The sequence below is a fragment of the Triticum aestivum genome, chromosome 1D (genome assembly GCF_018294505.1).
Source record: "Triticum aestivum cultivar Chinese Spring chromosome 1D, IWGSC CS RefSeq v2.1, whole genome shotgun sequence".
In the NCBI taxonomy this organism is placed as follows: Eukaryota; Viridiplantae; Streptophyta; class Magnoliopsida; order Poales; family Poaceae; genus Triticum; species Triticum aestivum.
The window spans coordinates 291,531,509-291,550,932 of NC_057796.1; the positions used below are offsets into that span (position 1 = coordinate 291,531,509).

The 19,424-nt window shown below is 46.2% G+C and overlaps 2 protein-coding genes across 2 annotated transcripts; both read right to left on the reverse strand.

Annotated features, from left to right (window-relative positions):
* Window positions 1-302: 302 nt before the first annotated feature.
* LOC123168549 (putative B3 domain-containing protein Os10g0537100) lies at window positions 303-1,927 on the reverse strand. Its single transcript, XM_044586432.1, has one exon. It carries the CDS (start codon window positions 1,526-1,528, stop codon window positions 653-655), a length of 876 nt encoding a protein of 291 aa, XP_044442367.1. The 5' UTR covers window positions 1,529-1,927; the 3' UTR covers window positions 303-652.
* Window positions 1,928-9,862: 7,935 nt separating this feature from the next.
* LOC123158965 (uncharacterized) lies at window positions 9,863-18,126 on the reverse strand. Its single transcript, XM_044576780.1, has 6 exons — window positions 17,850-18,126; window positions 17,336-17,680; window positions 13,313-13,701; window positions 12,361-12,495; window positions 12,091-12,265; window positions 9,863-11,986 (listed from the first exon to the last, which is right to left on the reverse strand). Exons 1-6 carry the CDS (start codon window positions 18,124-18,126, stop codon window positions 10,668-10,670), a joined length of 2,640 nt encoding a protein of 879 aa, XP_044432715.1. The 3' UTR covers window positions 9,863-10,667.
* Window positions 18,127-19,424: the final 1,298 nt, after the last annotated feature.

Below are 19,424 nucleotides of genomic sequence, written 5' to 3' on the forward strand. Positions count from 1 at the left end.
TGTTCATAGCCGATCGATGCGGATATCTGTACGTGTAGGAGAAGGATTAGGTTCTGACACCTACCTGACCTCCTTAGTCCTCACCTCACCTTGCTTAGGGAGGAGAGCCTTGGGATCGATCTCCAGAACGACACTGCTTCAAGAAACTTGAAAGAGAAACGTACCCAAGCATGAGTTGCATATATACATTGGTGCTAATTGTTATCATATGCAGGGAGCCAGGGAACGAGACTGTAGTGTAAGTGATAAAGGGGAGCCATAAATATTTTTCTTTTGCGAATGAAGGGGAGCCATAAATATTTTTCTTTTACTAACGAAGGGAAGCCATAAATCTATAGAACGAGGGCGCATGAAGCCATAATCCGTGTGAATGCATCTCATGATGCAGAGGTTCAGAGAGGTTTGATACACTCTTCATTGTCAAGGGAAAAACTCAGACTAAAATGAAGAACAATATAATTAACTAGCTAGTTTAGCAAGCAAATAATCATACGTGCAAGACGCATATCGTCAAGAAACAACCCATCTGATCTGAATGTTACACATAATGCAGGAGCTATATACGTACGCAGGCTGCCCCAACCACGCATTGCCTCTCTGGATCAAGTTCGCGTGTCAGTACTCAGTACTAGTCTTTAATCTGGCCTTGAATTCACAATCCAAGATCCAGGGAGCACTGCCTCTCCTTACCCGCCGTCGACGACGTTGACGACGACGGCGAGGGCAGCAGCTGCTGCAGGAGCGTCGAGGTCACCATCTGCGTGACTCCGCAGGCGCCATCGTCTTCCGTGGCCGGGCTATCGAGGTTCACGCCGAACAGCCGGACTCGCTTAGGCATAGGCCTCGTCGGCGGCTCCAGTACGGAGGCCGCGGCGCGCACCGGCACGGACTTGAGCACCACAGCCGCTGGCACCTGCTGCCGCAGGAATAGCACATGACGGTTGGACCCCGAGGCAGCGGGGGGAACGCCGTAGGTGGTGCCGAAGTCCCGCCGCCACGGGCAGAACGGCACAGACGGGAGGAGCGGCAGGCGATGTGACAAAGACGATGTCGCCGGCGGCGGGAAAGCTACAGTGGCGCTGTAAGCTTCGGCCGGCCGTCGGCGGCGGAAGTCGATGAAGAGGCGGCCGCGCGCAGCGCCGTCGCCGACCCCGCGGCCGAACAGGACGGTGTCGCCGGCGCCGAGGCGCTTCTCCTTCACGAAGCGGCTCCAGCCCTTTGTCATCACGTAGCTCTGGCTGCTGTTCCAGTACGAGTACCGGAACCGCCACGCCTTTCCCGCGCGGTCCTCGAAGCTGAGGACCATCCCCTTGCCGCCGTTAGCCTCCGTCGCCAGCGCTGCGGCAGCGCCATCGAGAGGGAAGTAGCGCTCGGCGTGCTGCTTGGGGATGACCAGGCGGTTCAGCTTCCCCACGTCGCTGGGAGTCACTACCTTCTCGAACATGTGCTCTTTCTCCACCACCGACGACGACGCGCAAACCCTCTCGGGTTCCTCGCCACCGGCCGGTGCGGTTGGCGAGAACTCCATGGACTTGGCGCGCTAGCTCCCTCCCAACCTCCCGAGCTCGAGGCACCAAGGTGCTGACTTTGACTGGTATGCTATTTCTGGGAGCCGGGATGGCACGCAACAATACTATAATCAGCTATTCTTGGAGAAAAGAATTAGGGCTATGGCTATCAGCTTACTATAATATGGGCCTCCGAGATTTCTTCGGATGATTGGAAAACTGGAACAGATGTGTGTGTGCTACGATATGCGATTATGCCATGGATGAACAGATGCCAGAAACGGGGGGTAGCTAGCTAGCTCATCAGGGGGGAGCACAATGAAGGTTCTTGCATCTTGGTGTGTGTGTAGTGGGTATGAGTGTATGTATATGGGATAAGGTAGGAGAAAAGGTCAGGAACAATACAAGCAGCCCATGCCAGCTGCTTTCTTCTTTAAGGAGGAAGATGAGAGGGGGCGAGAGGTGGGGAGGAGGGAGAGAGATGGCTATGAGGACGTGTGGGGTCCACAGGCTACGAATGATAGGGTTTGAGAGATCATGTGATGGAGCATGTCCCTCTCAACGACCCAATTGTGTGTGTGATCGGTCAGCTCTATATATGGATGTGTGATTCTGATTGGTCTGCTAGCTGTGGTAACCCCTTCGGTTAACAAACTGTGTGGCATATGCTGGCACGAGCGATCGGTCAGAATGGATGGATCGATGGGTGAACAATCTGTGTGTGGGCACGATATTTTCTACATAGCTTTTTATCACAGGTCCTCATGAATCATGGGATTGGATGACCGAAGAGTTGCGTTGTATTTCCACAGAAAATTCGTCATTTGACACTACAAATTGGTATAGATCGTATCTACTATATAAAAGAAATCTCATTCTGAAAATGACACTCAACATGTGTTTTTTTTGCGGGTGAACATGTGTTTCTTTTTACATAGTACTACTAGATGATAGGATTACCTCGTGTGTTTGCGGCGGGAATTGGTTGCAATATATTTCGTTGAGATTTGGTTGTCTAAAATCTGGATATGAGAATGAAAAATGAAAATACATATGATTTATTGAACTTGATTATTATATTCCATAAAATGTAAATTGCATTTCTCATGCATTTTAAGAGAAATAGAAATAGTGGATTTGATGAGGTGGCATGTATGGTCAAGTGACATGTGTGCATGTTGAGATAAATAAAAATATTATAATGAGGATCAACTATATTTAGGTATATAGAATTTATTATTTTCAGATGTTAATCCTAGCTGCATGTAGGTGGTTACTTGAAAAAATAAACCACTTGTAGGAATTAAAACTTGCCGCTTGTTTTAAAACATATATGCCAGAGAGACTGAGATGCCACTCAATCTCAGGAGAGAACAACTACAATGCAACTTCGGCTCTCTAGGCATATATGCGCAATTAACTACCATCAAATAGAGATGAAGAAAATAACAAAATTAACTTTATAAAATTGACATGAGTATATATTCTATGACACACAAAATTTGAAGTCCAAACTGGATACATGCTCCAGCAAAACAAAGACACAAATAAAGAGTCGTTGTGTTGTAATCAAATGTGAATAGTACGTGGGTACTACTCGTAGCAAGTTTTATTTTCTTTCACGGCATGTGGATTGGCTTAATTGGACTTGAAATTTGATGGCATGATAGATGTATATTGCATTAACATTGCCAATTTATTTTCGAGTTCTTCATGACCTACCATATCAGTAAATCATTAGATTGCATACAAGTTGCTCCCAAAACTCAGCCTATATCAGTTACATATACCAAAATAACCACTCTATAGTCCATTCTACCCACCCCATATTGTGTATATATCGCCAAAAATTATAGTCTTTATATACTAATATGAACAGCATGAGTTGGTTGCGATACTTTTGATTTGATCTGCTTGACTTGTTTTTACCCTATTTGATAATTATCATTACACCTATTGTTTATCAAAAAATTATATACATCCCTTCTTAACCATTTTATGCTTAATAAGGTCCATTATTTTTTATCTTAAATAGTTACCCTATGATATCCTTTTTGTATACATAAAATATTATTCTTTCATGCTTACAGGATATGTTATTTTTATGTGATAATTTTGTTTACCTAATTTCTTTCTTGATGTGATACTCTTAATAAAGGGCAAAAGCATGTCTCTCTTGCTTGGTTCACAAGGTTAATGAATCTTAGCGTAAGAACTAACAAAACATGTCAAGAGAGTTGTATATTTTTCATGTCAAAATATGTTAGCAGCAAGTGGTTTGCATGTGCATGATTACTATGTTGTTCTTACAAGTTATTATGTTCACAAAAGTATTATTCATACAAGTTATTATGTTCACAAAAAGTATTATTCACACAAGTACTAGGTCGTGTGATTCTTTTGATATGGCAACAATCCATATTTTTGTTGTTAGGGTCTCATGGTGTAAATTGGGTCTTAAATTCCATACTTTTGGCTAAATTAATCCTTACTAACTATGACCTCTTCTTTTGACAGCACTAACTATGACTTGTTGGTTGCTTGAATGTTCATTACATTTTCCTTCGGGCGGTTTGAGAGGATCAATTCAATTAATTGAGGGCAAACTTAAATAAAATACTTCCTAAATTTACTTATACAAGGCCACTATGGAATATAAATTTTGCATCTATACAAGGCCACCAATAATAATCAACACAAAAATTAATGATGGGTCCTTGCACTAGTAACTTGTTTAATACTTGCATCCATGCAGTCATAATGACACTTAGCTACTTTCTCCACTTAGTTTCCTTGCATGCATGCGGTGTATTAATGATCTCAGTAAACGAAAAGAAAAGCTAGGTTGCCAAACATTTATTAAATTTATCTTGGTACCGGTAGTTTGAGTTTCTGACCTTGTATATAAAAATGGAGGAATTATTGGTTTGTACATATGGTGTACTCCCTCCGTCTCGGTGCATTAGGTATCTAACGAAAATCAAATAATCTCAAAATGCTAAGGCGCGAAACAGTAGTACTAGTTACATGCATATTAGTTAGACCACATCTATTAATTGAAGGACCAATGCATGCAATTTCTACGGCACGCTATTGGGATTTGAAGAGGTCTTCTAATTAATAGCACATTTTTAGTTGAGAAAGGAATGATGTGACTGGCTTCGTCCACCATTCAATTTTTTTCCTAGCCCAATCTCTTCGTGCCTAGGTTGCGGTGCATCTTCTAAGATGCCTAATGCACCTAGACGGAGGGAGTATTATTTTCATGCATCACATTTTGGAAGTAATGTGCATTGTATGTGTACAATTGCTAGTTTTGTAGAAAGATCAACAATAGAAAGAAAATATCTTATATATGTCAATGTTGTATAGTAGCTAGTTTGGGTCGATGTAACATTGTAGTTTCCACACACATTCATATTTTTTTTCTCGAACCATGCAGGAGAGCTGCATGCAAATTCATTAAGAAGGAGATGATACACCGCCAAAGAAGGCACGTTCATAGATAAAACCAACAACTAATGGACGAACCATACGGCACAAAATTCTGATCAACTTCTGATGATCACTGCTCCATAGATCAGTACGAACTATATTCCGGTGGCGCCAGCGCTGCTGTGCGGTATTTATTTCAATTCATGCATGACACACAGGTATTGATGACACACATATGCTGTATGATGCAGTAGTTTACTGTTGTACCTCTTGTCCATTTAGAACTGTCAGCGCGCGCAGCTAGCTAGCACTACCTGCGCCACGTTATTGATATCATTTCCTGGCCTCGGCTACGTAAAACTTGACCGCGTCTCCTGTCCTTTGCTGCGGACATGTGCTCAACAGTAACTTAATCTGCGTCTAGCTAGCCGCCTGCAGGTTCGTCGCCCCCTGGGCTGACAGAATCATCGTATACTGTCCCATTCGACGGGTGCATTCATAAGTTCACTACACTTGAAGTGCTGAATATACTAAGGGGTTGCCGACCTGTACCTGTAGTCGCCAAGCTTAGCTTCTTAGATGAGTATACTACTGCAGTTAATTTGTTGCTCTCTCTAAGATCAACTGTAAATCTGGCCGAAAAACCTAGCTATACCTTGCCAGATTATACTTGTACGTATTTGATTAGCTCGTCTAGAATCAAACGGCTTGCTTTCTCTGCGCCCGCAAAGTTTTGCAGATGCAATAAACCACGCGGGCGGGATGGGCGCGTGATTCGCGCGAGTGGATCGTATTGTTATCAAGCTAAGAGAGAGGTCCCGGTTGAGACCATGGCAATTTCCTAACCAGTTCGCCTCCCAGATTCCGTGGGGGACCGGCCGGCCGGCCTCCGGAATGCGTTCTGCGTACATGGTAAATCTCTGCTCCGATGAGAAGTTAATTTGATGAGGACACTACGCTACGTACAGAAGCAAACAGTGCATATGTGCGCGTGCATGGCTACGCTTTGAATGATAAATACTCAGCGGCAGATGATGTCTTGATGTAATTTTTGCTGAGCTGGATGTATACATGCATGTTGAGACCGATCGATGATGCATGGTTGTTTTTTAGACCAAAAGGGCTCGTCTCGTCTGGTGCCCCGGTCGATCGATCCAACTTTCACTGAAATGCATGTCGAGATGATAATCATATGCACACACTGCAGGCAGCTAGCCGCAAGTACGCGTACGTTCCAATTAAGATCTCGAGGGGCGGCTTTTTGAGATCCTGAGGTGTCGAGCTGCCGATGGAAGGGCAAGATTAATTAGGTTATCGGCTTCAGGGCGCCCAGCACCTGCAATCATAATGCTCGATCAGATCGAGACCGCCCAATGAAACTGCGCGCTGATCACAGCGTACTTATATTATCGCTGGGGTTAAAGCAGGTGACAAAGATAGCTGCTAGCTAGCTAGATTAGGATGAAGATATGGTTATTTAATATATTTGCACATATAAAGCATATAGGGAGAGGAGACGCTGCAGATCGGATGAATAAAAATGGAAGGCTGCGGCATTTCTTTTTAATTCAGTAACTGATCAGGAGCTCCGCGCAGTCATGCTGTCAAGGAGAGCTTTGCCTTTTCCAGAGTACGTACGTACAACATCGAACATCTTGTATATATGTAGTATACGTAGATGCCATGTGTCTATCAGTCAGGAAATTAGAGGGAACAAAAATAATAAAACTAGAAATCATAGGGGAAACATGGATGGAGAAAACTTTAGTTCTTGCTTTTGAGTATTTTTTAATCTTAATTTCTCCATTTTAACAAAACTTCATGTGCTCTACACTTGAAAAATGTATTTATTCTAAAATTTCTCATATTTTAGCTCATCATGCCGGTCGCTGCCTCCTCTCCTTCCCCTCTTTCCCTTCCTTCTCCTCCCCATGCCCCATACGACGCGCATCCGAAATGTTTGGATGCTAGATTTTCCATCGATAGAAAGAAAGATGCTACATAACGGGAGGTGTTGCATTAGACTTTTCAAATGAACTGACAACATGATATTCCTGCGAATGTTTCGAATCCTACAAGAGGTTGGAGTAAATGAAGAATTCAAAGGAATTTTTTAAGCCAATCCGCTATGCAAAATACTACATGGTAAAAATTCAAATAAAATCCTTTTAATCTGTGATGAGAAAATTATGAAAAACCATTGTTCCACTCAACAGTCAAGCCCTAAGCATACACAAGCATGAGGAAAATATCCTACAGGACTTATGAGTGATGAAAAGATGGTTAAAACTAGCAGCACGGTACCTAAGAGTGCTCTATATAATTCATGCTCGAAGCGGAAATATATTTCAACATTTCCCATCACATCTAGGTTTTTTAGTCCTTCGACGTGCGATTGATGTAGATAGCAGAAACTTTTTTCAAGTTGGTCGGGTCTTGAACTTGAGACCTTTTGGCTCGGATATCGTATCAAATTCATGATCTATCCAACTCATTCAAAAGACTGAACTAATGGAAAGAGGTAGGCAATATATTTCAACATGCACCACATCGATCATGCATATGGCAAAATTAGCTCAATCGAAGAAACTCCTTTTAATTTTTAAGCGATTTCCACTTTTAGTTAATGGATCTATCAAATGAGTGCCTCATTATATTAGCTGCTACGCCACATGCACGTCATAACTAAAACTGGATCCTCTAACATTGAAAAGGAAAGTTAGAGAAGCTACAATACCCTAACTTCCCTTCTTTCTATCCATATGATTAAGGCTAAAATAAATTAAATTATTTGCAAATTGATGATCTACAGTGTACATTTATAGTAATTACATACAAACGAATTAATGGTGAAATAAAATTAATTTTAGATTATTTATATCTACAGTAAATACAACAATAAACAACCTGCTGACTACCTACTAACAGTCCCTAACTTTCCTTCTTCATTTTACACTAGGTTAGCACCGTAGCACCGTGACTTTCCTTCTTTGTGTTAGAGGATCCGGTTCCGTCATAACTGGGCCTGAGGATAGATATTCCATAGGATCCCAAGACCTAGCAAGGGAAAAAACCATGCATTCATGAATCATGGATACGTCCTACATATAGTTAAGCACAGTGAGTCTGCATATGGTTTGCAGCGCATGATGTTAATGAATCAGCCTAGAGACGGAGCTAAGCTAGGCCGCTAGGCCCTCCACGCACAGACGCGCGTGCATGCATGAGAGAGGGAGACGAAGGGGTCCCGGCCGGCCCGTGAGAGCTCGCGCGCCGCGCGGTGCGTGGTGGGGGAGGATCTACGTACGCACAGCGCGCCACACAGCCACCGGCCACCGCGCTAGCTTAGCTAGGGCATGCGTTCAGTAATGGCCCGGCCGGTCGATCAAAAGGGGGCCGGTGGCGATAGCAGGGGACCCCCCTCGATCGATCGGCGAAGGCGACGCATCACGGTAAGTACGTAACGAGAGTGAAGAGGAAGCCAGGATGGCCAGACGGAGGGAAGGTACGTGACGCACATGCATGTTCTACGGCGCCGCGCCACATGATCGATATTATGCTGCTACAGTGCAGCATATTGTGCTAGTACATAGATGGAGCACTGTGGCGGTAGGATGCACAGTACGTGCTGCTGTCGCAGTTGTCAAAGGCTCTAGCTGGCTCTCTCGATCTGCACGTGTGTACGTACGTATTGGTACTCCTCTGTTCAGAAGTACTTTATAAAAAAAATGAATGCATCTAAACATATTATAGTTTTAGATATATTCATTTATGCGACAAGTAATTCTGGACGGAGATCTCTTGTTCTCTTTCTGTGGGTACTGTTCACGGCCATGCTTGGCTGAAGATGTAGTACGATCTGGTTCGATCGAGTTCCATCCATCCCCACCGCGTCCACGGTACGTACAGTGCGCACGCGCCGCATGCGGCCACACCGGCACCCGGGACCAACTTGAGCCGCCTCCGCGCGCTTTAGGTTTGTTTCCTCCACGGCACTAGCACAATCGAGACATGGGCCGGCCGCCGCGCGCGCGTGCCCGCCCGCCATGCAGGACGCCCGCGCCCACCCGTCGTACGTTGATGGATGGAGCATCCTATAGCTACCGTTACGTACGCTCGCTGCCGGCCAGTGCATCACCATCATCAGCCTTCCTCTTTTTGGTTGAGGATCACATCAGCCTTCGCCTTCCATGACTTGCCATGGAGGGATATGTATGCACCGCATGTTGCACATGGAGGCGTGGGATCGATCCACACTAAGCTAGGCTGACGCCGCTGCATATGTACTATCATCTTCTCCGGGGTGGGCTAGCTGCGCGTACTGACGCACGTACCAGCCGCGCGCGCTAGCTGCCGCTGCGGGCAGGATAAAGATACCATCCACGCACCGTGTCTACTGCTGCGGTACTGCCACTGGCGTCGACCTGTGGCCGGTCGGCACGCGGACCCGCCGGGAGCACAGGCTGCCTGCCGCGACTGCAACATTGACCGCGCTGACTTATTATTCCCCTCTGGTTTTTGGCCTGCACCGAACCACGCTTGCATGCTTGTGCATATGTGCTCTACGTACGTACACTTGTGCCTACCCTGACCCCTGTACGGCTGTATAAGCACGGCTCGGTTGTACCTTACGTCCGCACGTGTATATATATGTCCCCCGCCCAGACCTGGACGTACGCGCGGACTCTTGAAACGGCTCCGAGCCAGACACTTGACCTTGACGTGCATGCCGGAGTTAACGAGCGGCAGCCATCCTGTGTGTTGTGTACCTAGTACTCCTCAGAAACTAACAACACATGCCTTCCAGGTTTAGTCTATCAGTGCCAGGTGCGAGTAGGTGATGTACCATTGTACGTGCGTACCGACTACCCACTCTGTTCTGGGTACTACAATCTGTTGACCAAACTGAGAAACGAAAATGACAATAGCATATCAATGTGCCTCAACGTTTTGGAGCTACCAACACGAGCTTAAACACTTCCATTTCAGCTCCGGTTTGCCTTGATCGCCTATTAGCCATCATGGAACAAGTTCACCTTGAGCACATGCTCACGCTAGCAGAAATCCATCTTACCGGCCGGTGAGCTGAAAGAGGAGACCGAGGTTTCTTGAGACCCTGCTCTGCAAACATGACAATTCCCCACAGTTCGAGGCCAAACATGGTTTTTCGGTCTACGATCACCAAACTATCTACCCAGACACCAGCAAGAGACAACACTACAATAACACCTAGCTACTCAACAAGGTGGTTTACGACGACCCCCTAGCTATTGCGAGGTTGCACCACAAACAGGGAAGGGGAAATCAGAAGGTAACAATCGCGGGCCGAGATACCCCATAACTCCTTCACGATGTTTGAACCGCAGAAAATAGCCTGGAGCAAGCTTTTAGGAAAAGAAGCCCCCAAGACCGCCAAACATCTGTCCATGGCACGTTCATCCACTTCATCCTTCTTTATCATGCCCAGCCTCCTAAGCAATATAGCCAGTGCCCTCTGCTCCGAGATGGGACACTTTATTTTGACGGTGGAAGGTAGATGAAATCTTCTTGGCGTAGGACCGTGCGGATGGCGCTTAACCTTTGCAGTCTTCTGTGCCAAGTCCCGGGCTTCTTGGAGCACAACCGAATCCAGGGCATCGTCTGCCAGCCCTGAAAGATCTTTCTCCATCAGTGAAGGTGCATCTTTAAGTGTGGACAATGGCGGTGCTTTTTTAGACGACGAGATCAGGATGGCTGGAGTCTCTCCAGTGCCCTCTGGTGGTTTGGTAGCCGATAGGAATGTTGTTTTCTCGAACTCTGCAGCAGGCGATGGAGGTAGCTGACGACTAGAGACCGGCAGTCCCACAGCACAAGGATCCTCCTCCACACCTTCAACAACCCCAATCGAGGATGCCTCCACAGCTCCACATCAGGATGGGACACTGCAGCAGGAGATGGAGGTAGCTGACAACTAGAGACCGGCAGTCCCACAGCACAAGGATCCTCCTCCACACCTTCAACAACTCCAATCGAGGATGCCTCCACATCAGGATGGGACTTCAAACTTCCAAGCCTAGCCATGACAGCATCTTCAACCTCATCTGAAATGTCAGTGTTTGCATTTAGCTGCTGCTTGCTGCTTTCCAGACCAAGAGAGGTCATATTATCAGCACGGGACTTCAAAATCAGTAGCCTCGCCGAAACAGCATCTTCGATTGGATATGATCCGTCGCTTTCGTTTTCCTGCTCTTCACACTTGTTCTCACCTAAAGGGCTTATTTTGTCAAAGAGGGACTCCAAAACTTTCATTGGAGCAAACATTTCATCAACCTTGTCTGATGCATCTATATTTGTGTCTAGCTGATGGTTGCTGCTTTCCAAACCCAACGAGGTTATATAATCAGGGCGGGACTTCAAAATTCTCAGCCTGGACAAAACATCATCTTCAACGGCATATGATCCCTTGCTAGGTTCTTGCTGCCTCTCACACTTACTCTCACCCAAAGAGCTTATGTTGTCAATATGGGATTCTAGAACTTTCATTTGAGCAAATATTTCAGCTTCAACACCATTTACGATGCTCTTATTTGTAGCAATGATGGACCTTGGAGATAATATATCTGAAGGAGGAGGTGGTGGTGGTTCAGTGAGAAGCTCCTGTCCGGTGGAGGAGCTCTGGCATGGAACTGAAGGAGAAGAGGTGCCACTAAAAATCTTGTGTCCTTGATCATACTTCTTGTAGCACGGATGAGGGGTGAGCCCCAACTTGTGACAGTAACCACAGTATGGCCCTGAAGGATTGTTGGGCGCGACTGGGTAAGGCTGTGGCACCAATGCAGGTGGCCGACGCACTGGGGAAGCAGCCAGGACTTGAGCAGCCAAAACACAAGTGGACTGTTGAGTCGTCACTCTATTTATCACAGAAGATTGTCTGCCATCACTACCTCCTCCATGACATTGCAAGGTCGCAGCACAGGAACTGCGGTCTTTGGCATGATTATGGGGTTGGCCATCAGATACGGTTACTCTGGAGGCTTTATCACTTTCTGACGGGTCAGTTGGAACTGCATTGACCCAAGAAAGTTACATACGTAAGTAAGGATATTAAAGCATATAGAGAACCTCAATAAATATCCAAATACAGTAATTCACAATCACATCGTTATACCCGTTTGTGTGTTGCTGAAAACTTTCAATGTTGCAAGCTTCATACAGGCACGCTGAAGCTCATATTTGAGTTTACACACCGAAGCTTCTGCTTCAAACCATAATTTTTTGTAAATTGACACTTGAGAAACTTCAGTATCATCTAGCATATTATCCTCTGGGAGCTTAGAAAGAGCCTGAACGTAAGACTACATGAGGTTCATGCACTTAAAAAAAAAGAATTGTTCGTCCAAATTAAGAATCAATGTATTCCAAATATGACCAAAGTTACCTGTGAAATAGATGTCTTAAATTCTGAATCTGTGCTCTCTGACACTGAGTGTTCAGGGATTGCCACCAACAAATTGTTTCTCAAGCAACTGATTTGACTGGAGTCCCTCAAACAATCATCACCTTTTAATGTAGCCTTGTACAAGACAGAAAAACTGAAGTGAGTAAAAACTAACCAACAAACAATCCATATGTATATTTAATGTCTGAAAAAGCAACATTACTTCTGCATGCCACTTGAAGGGGAACTAGTACAGGAGGATAAATGTCTTTCTTGGTTCATATAGAACATGTGGTAATTGTACTCAAAGGGGAATGAATTGTCATTGGAACCACCAAACAGGCAAACACACGTGAACAAAATAAGATTGCAAAGGTCTTGTATCATACTCATACAACTAAACCTGTTCAAATATTGAAGCGGAATGAACCTCCATATAATAACACCATGTACCAGGTCAAAGAAGTGAAAGTAACGACTAACGACATATTTTCTATAAATATGAATCATATACTCATATCACAAGCACCGGTTACGTTGGGTGTTCTAACAACTTTCATGAGTTAAAACTAATATATCTGAATTACAACTTTCATGAGTTAAAACTAATATATCTGAATTTCATCACTGAGTTCAAACTTCGAATTAGAACATGTCAAGTGTTACGATGGTTTTCATGAACTATAATTTCCGGAGGTAGCTGAGGAAAACATATTGTTGTCTGACATTTAGTACGTTTGTCTCGGTAATAATATGTCTAAGTTGCTTTTCCTGTTTTGGTGGAGCTATATTGCAGGTCTAGTATGTTGGATTGCAACAATTTACCAGTTATCATCACATATTCGCAGCGTATTCAGGTTGTGAAACTCTCTGTAAATCTGACAGCTTTTCTATGGTCTAAAAATAGTGGCATAAATAACTATGCGATATAAAGGCATTTGCAAAGAAATACCTTGCCCCCTTTGGAAGAAGCAGCTTTAAGATTTCGAATAACAGATTTCAGAATCTCCTCTTCATATTCCTGTAATGAAGAACCACCATTGCAAGTAGACAGAAGCACTACTGACAAATTGTGTATTAGCTTCAGAAACTTTGCCTGATTCCTAGAGCTGGAGTCAGACATCTGCAACAAGTTCTCCTCAGCATCTGGATGACAGTGAGAGTGTTCTTGACCTTCTTTTGCAAGTATTTGAGTGTGTGCACTTTCCTCTGCCTCTGCTGCTTGACGGGAAATATTTCCAAGTATGTTTTCACTTGTCAGACTCTTAACAGGAAACGAAGAAGCACAGCCGATGGGACTTCTCGCAGGGCCTGAAGGATCCTTATTCAGATGATAATGTCCTGCATTTTCCGCACCAATGTGATTAAACAGTTTTTACTTGCAAAGGCATTCTGTCACTGACAGCAAACTGATAGTACAAAACCATAAGTAGACTCTGAACTTTCTCAAAAAGTTCCTGGATTCTTCTCAATTATCAACCCTGAGCTCTCTGGTCTTAGAGATACCAACAGAAAAAAATGCTTTGTGGCATGCTGGCATGCGACCGCAATAAACTCAGAATATCCATGTAGATACATGTGAGATCTGAATACTCATGAACAAATAGGAATATCTTACAAATATTCAGAAGGGAGTCGGTGATGAATGCCTGGTAGTGTCACACCCAGACCTCTCTCCATCCTGTATAGTGTCGGACAGCCTGGGAATGGTGCAGCTCGAAATGGATATTTCGGTTTAGTTTTCGCTTTGGTTATGTTTGAATCGGTGTAAAACAGCCTGAAATGAAAATTGCTTTGGTTTGGTGCGGGTTGAGCCGTAAATCAGGTTGGACTGGTGCGGTTTGGTCTGAAACCATGCCTGGTGAATCGATTTGAACCCGCAGGTTCAATCCACACCCCAAGCCACCCTGTCGACTGTGGCTGCGCCAGCTCTAACAAAAAGAATGCGCTGCGCTAAGGGTTGCGCTGCCACCAGCGCTCAATAGTTAGCCAAGAGAAAATAAAGCTAGAGTACTAGCTAATACGTAATTGGACAACTCGAGCTCGATTGCTCGAAGCTATATAGCTATCTGCCATAGCCCGCAATGAGCCGCTCTCCGTACAGGCCGTGCCGGCCGCCGCCGCACTACACGCCCACCCCGTGACGCCGAAGCTGACCCCAGCAACCCTGACACCATTGTTGCCGACTGGAAAGTGCCTCCTGAGCATGCTGAACTGATGAAGCTGATGGCATGCGTGTATGCGCTCAACAATCTGCTGTCCTGCGTGGCCGACCTCGACGCCGCGCTCTGCCTCTGCACCACAATCACGATCGATGTCATGTCACCCTCGTGCTGCCCGTCGCTAACTGTACAGCAAACAAGTGACATCCACATTCCAGCGCCCTTCATAATCTGGTCCGCGGTCATCCGCGGCATTCACAGCCTGAAGGTGAGGTTCATGGTGGACAGCCTTGCCGGCGACATGGTGTGGCGTTCGATCGGCCAGGTCAATAGCGGTGATGATTAGCTAATGTACTGGCGTAAGAGGCATGAGCATGACGAGGCCTCCACGGGTTTGAATTGGGTTGATCGGTTGGTTTCAAGCGGAACTATAAGATGGGTTGGTGCGGTTTGGGCGTAAATCTGCATGTGGGTTGGTGCAGTTTGGGTTTCAGAGTTTGACGAGCTGAGTTGGATTGGTACGGGGTATGAGATGACCTTTTTCCTGGATAGGTTTGGATTAGGTGCGGATTTCTCCCCATTCCCAAGCTGAAGTGCCGGCCTCCCACAGGACGTTCCTACTCTCAACAAACCCTCATCGAACCTTATGTCAGTTGTTATGTTACTCCTGTGATGTGCTTAATAAAACCATCGGACAATGCCAAGCTGTACACATCTGCCAGCCCGGCTGAGGTCAACAACGCTGCCATGTGGCCTGAGAAGATACGACGGACAACTATTGTTCAAGAAATCCCGCAGCTGAACTGATTTGATTATGGAGAAGATGCAGGCGCAGCACTGTCCTGAAGGCAATAAACCGACAGGCTCAGCCAGGCACATGTCATACAGTTGCGACTATCCAAACTTTATTATTATTTAATATTGTGCCGGAAAACAAACTGAGTAAGTCCCGCCATACCGAAATCTTGTTTGTTCAGCTATTGATGATTGGGTTTCACTGAAGGTGGATTGGTGAGGGTTCTTCTGCTTGCTTGTGTATTAATTTAATTAGTTTATTTATCAGACAAGAGCCTTTTATAATGCACCTGTTGCAATTCGCAAGCGTTGTTGTGTGAAATTACTCATTGCTGAAGTTGATCTTCTCCAAGTAATCCAACATAAAATAAAATGTCAGGCAAGAGCCATTTATAATGCACCAGTTGCAATTACCCAAGCTTTATCATGTGTGATTACTCATTGCTGAAGTTCATCTTCTTCAAGTGATCCAATGCAAATAAAATGTTCTTCACAAGAAGTTAGTTAACATGCATAGCAGAAAATGGGCTATCTTCTTGAACATTTATATCCTAAAAAAATTATTAACCACCCACACGTCCAAATAGAAAATACCGTTTCAAACTAGCCTAAATAAAGAACAATTAATGAGATAGTTTATCTTCTTCAATCATGACAAAAATAATTTCATCTTCTCTATATACCCCGAATATACAATATACACTGGAGTCACTATTGACAGGGTTGCCACCTTCTACTTGAAGAAAAATAAGCATTAATGAGACATACAGAGCGTCAAACCTGGGGTTTGATCCCTGGTGAATTGTGACACATGCCCTCGTATACAGTGGCATCTATTATAAGAAGCAACAAGAAACACAATGGAGATTTGCTAGAGTTCAATAACACGGTGGCGCACAATGGTGGATGTAGTTTTGAGGAGTGAGCAGAGAGGGTGGGCGAAGATGGCACACATTATATGTTTATTAAGTTACATATCTCTACTTTTTTGCGAGGAGAAAAAGGGATATGTAACTTAATAAACAGGTAATGACTGAAACTGTGACAAGGCACTTCATGCACCACCATAGTGACTGAAACCGTGACAGAGGTTTCATAAAGTTAGAGAAAACAGTGTCAAGTGGCGTGACATGGAGCTGGAATGCTGCAATGGAGCCAGCGCCAAAGGTTGTGTGTGTGTAGGGCAGATAAAGAAGGGGGAAAAGAAAAAGGGAAAAAGATGATCTGTTGCAATGCACGTGGCAGCAGCAGAACGAAGAGCAAGTTGAGAGAGAGCAATGAAGACAGATGACACATTCCTTTTTATGATTATATATTCTGTATGAAATCCGTAGCAACAGAAGGGTACTCAGCTAGTGTTTTCAATTAATAAATTATTTGATCGGAAAAAAAACAATCAATGGTTCTATCTAATTCTGATGATTTCATTATTTCTGGCAATGTTGTGCATATTGCAGGTGAAGTTTCTGATAGTGCTCCATATGGCACATACTCTGGGAACCACTTCGGCAACTTTGTTGATCTGTGTGTTCTTTTCTTCTCTAAGATAGTAGCTAACACTTGACAAACATATACCAATCCTAAAGTTAGAATCCTACTAACAGAGTATAGTGTGCTTCCGTGTGTACACACAAGTAGCCTGCCTCTGATATGACAAAATGCAAGGTGTAAAATTGGAATCATATTCTCAGACGTGCCAGCAACCAACCAATTGATCACAGGATCTGGCATAAGGCAGCAACAGAAGGTGCGGCACTCGACTCTGATTCCGCGCAAGCACGCAAGTAAAACTGTAAACAGGCTAGTTTGACCATGTACAACCCGCCTTCATATCTTCAATTGTGAACATGCTAATGCCTGCTAGTTTCACCATTCAACAATGGATCAAACCACCGCATCTATGCGAGAATGAACAGCAAACCAACAAAAGATGCTATCCCCGAGGAATTCCCGCATATATCGATCACAAGTTCACTAAAGCACCAGTAACAGGAGCTGGTGTAGGGTAAAGGCGTTACCAGTATACCCTGGTGAGGCGGAAGCGGCGGCGTCCGGGGCCATGTATCTCACGGGGGCTTCCATCCACGACGCATTCCCCCACTCGCCCGTCGCGTAGAGGGAAGTGACGCCGGGGGCATCGAGGCTAGGGCTGGGGAATGTTTGGTCCGCGGGATGGAGCCCGTCCACGGTGAAGGGGGCGGCGGCGGAAGAGAAGGGGGGTACCGCCACGTGCTGCGGAGGATAACCCCGATAATCGCTGGGGTAGGTGAGCATTTCGCCGGCGGCGAGCGGCTGCCGCTTTGGGGAGTTGGGGCACGTGGGACGACTTCGTTTCCAGTCGTCGGCCCACAGGTCGCCGTGGACTCAGCGATATTCCGTACAGATTATTGCAAACTCGGTGATTTTGGCATGAACTCGGCGAAATTTCATTGAAATTTATAAAAATAACATAAAATCATGCAAACTACGCCAAAAACTACGCCAACTACGCCTAGCCACTGTGCCCGCGTCCGCCGCCCGCCATCTACATGCCGAGAAGCCTGTAGAAGCGGCCGCCGTCGTCGTGCGCCTCGCCGGTGCCGTCGCCGTCCCTGCTGCAGCCCTGGCCAGGGTCGCCGACGCGCGGTGGGGCGCTGGACGACCCGGCCTCATCCTCCTCGTCGCTGTCGAGGACGATGACGCCGCCCTCCTCACGCCCGCGGCGCCTGGCCTGGAGCTCCGCGTACGCCCGGCGCTGGCGGCGCACCTGCTCGCGAACGTAGTCCTCCTTCGCCCACCTGAGGGCGGACTCGTCGTCGGGGGCCACCATGTCGACGTGCGCCGGCTTCACGGGGAGCAGCCCCCGGCTCGGGCTTCGGCCGGACCAGGCGGAGGGAACGCGGGGAGGGCCGGGCACCCTCGTTGATGACGAGGGCGCCGCTGCGGGTGCGGCGCTCGAGTGGCGTCTCCTCCAGCTCTGGCTTGACGAGGCGGAACGCCGGCGAGCTGGAACCCGACGACGAGGACGACCCTGGCTCCATTCGCCGCGGCGTCCAGGAGCTGCCACGGCGGCGAGAGAAGGACGGCCGCGGCGGGTACTCAAGGCGCGGCGCCGGTCTCGATGTGGTCGAGGACGGCATCGAAGGTGCGTCCTGGCACGCCCCACCACTCGCGCCGCCCGTCGGCGTTGAGGCGGCCGCGGGGATGACGCCGTTGGCGGAGGCGATCTGTTCCTCGCGGCGGCGCGCGAAGTACATGGACCACATCGTGTGGCTGTCGGCGGCGTACCGCGGCTCGTTTCGCTGCTCCTCCGTCGGGGACGAGCGGATGCGGGCGATCTTGGCCCACCGTGCCGCCCCTTCGGGCACCGGAACGCCGCCGGCGCTCAGCCTCCAGGCCCCCGGCACTCGCATGTCCGGGGGCTGATGACCTACAAGTATAGGGGATCTATCGTAGTTCTTTCGATAAGTAAGAGTGTCGAACCCAACGAGGAGCAGAAGGAAATGATAAGCGGTTTTCAGCAAGGTATTCTCTGCAAGCACTGAAATTATCGGTAACAGATAGTTTTGTGATAAGGTAATTTGTAACGGGTAACAAGTAATGAGAGTAAATAAAGTGCAGCAAGATGGTCCAATCCTTTTGTAGCAAAGGACAAGTCTGGACAAACTCTTATATAGAGAAAAGCGCTTCCGAGGACACATGGGAATTATCGTCAAGCTAGTTTTCATCACGCTCATATGATCCGCGTTCGTTACTTTGATAATTTGGCATGTGGGTGGACCGGTGCTTGGGTGTTGTCCTTTCTTGGACAAGCATCCCACTTATGATTAACCCCTATTGCAAGCATCCGCAACTACAAAAGAAGTATTAAGGTAAACCTAATCATAGCATGAAACATATGGATCCAAATCAGCCCCTTATGAAGCAACGCGTAAACTAGGGTTTAAGCTTCTTTCACTCTACAACCCATCATCTACTTATTACTTCCCAATGCCTTCCTCTAGGCCCAAATAATGGTGAAGTATCATGTAGTCGACGTTCACATAACACCACTAGAGGAAAGACAACATACATCTCATCAAAATATCGAACGAATACCAAATTCACATGACTACTAATAGCAAGACT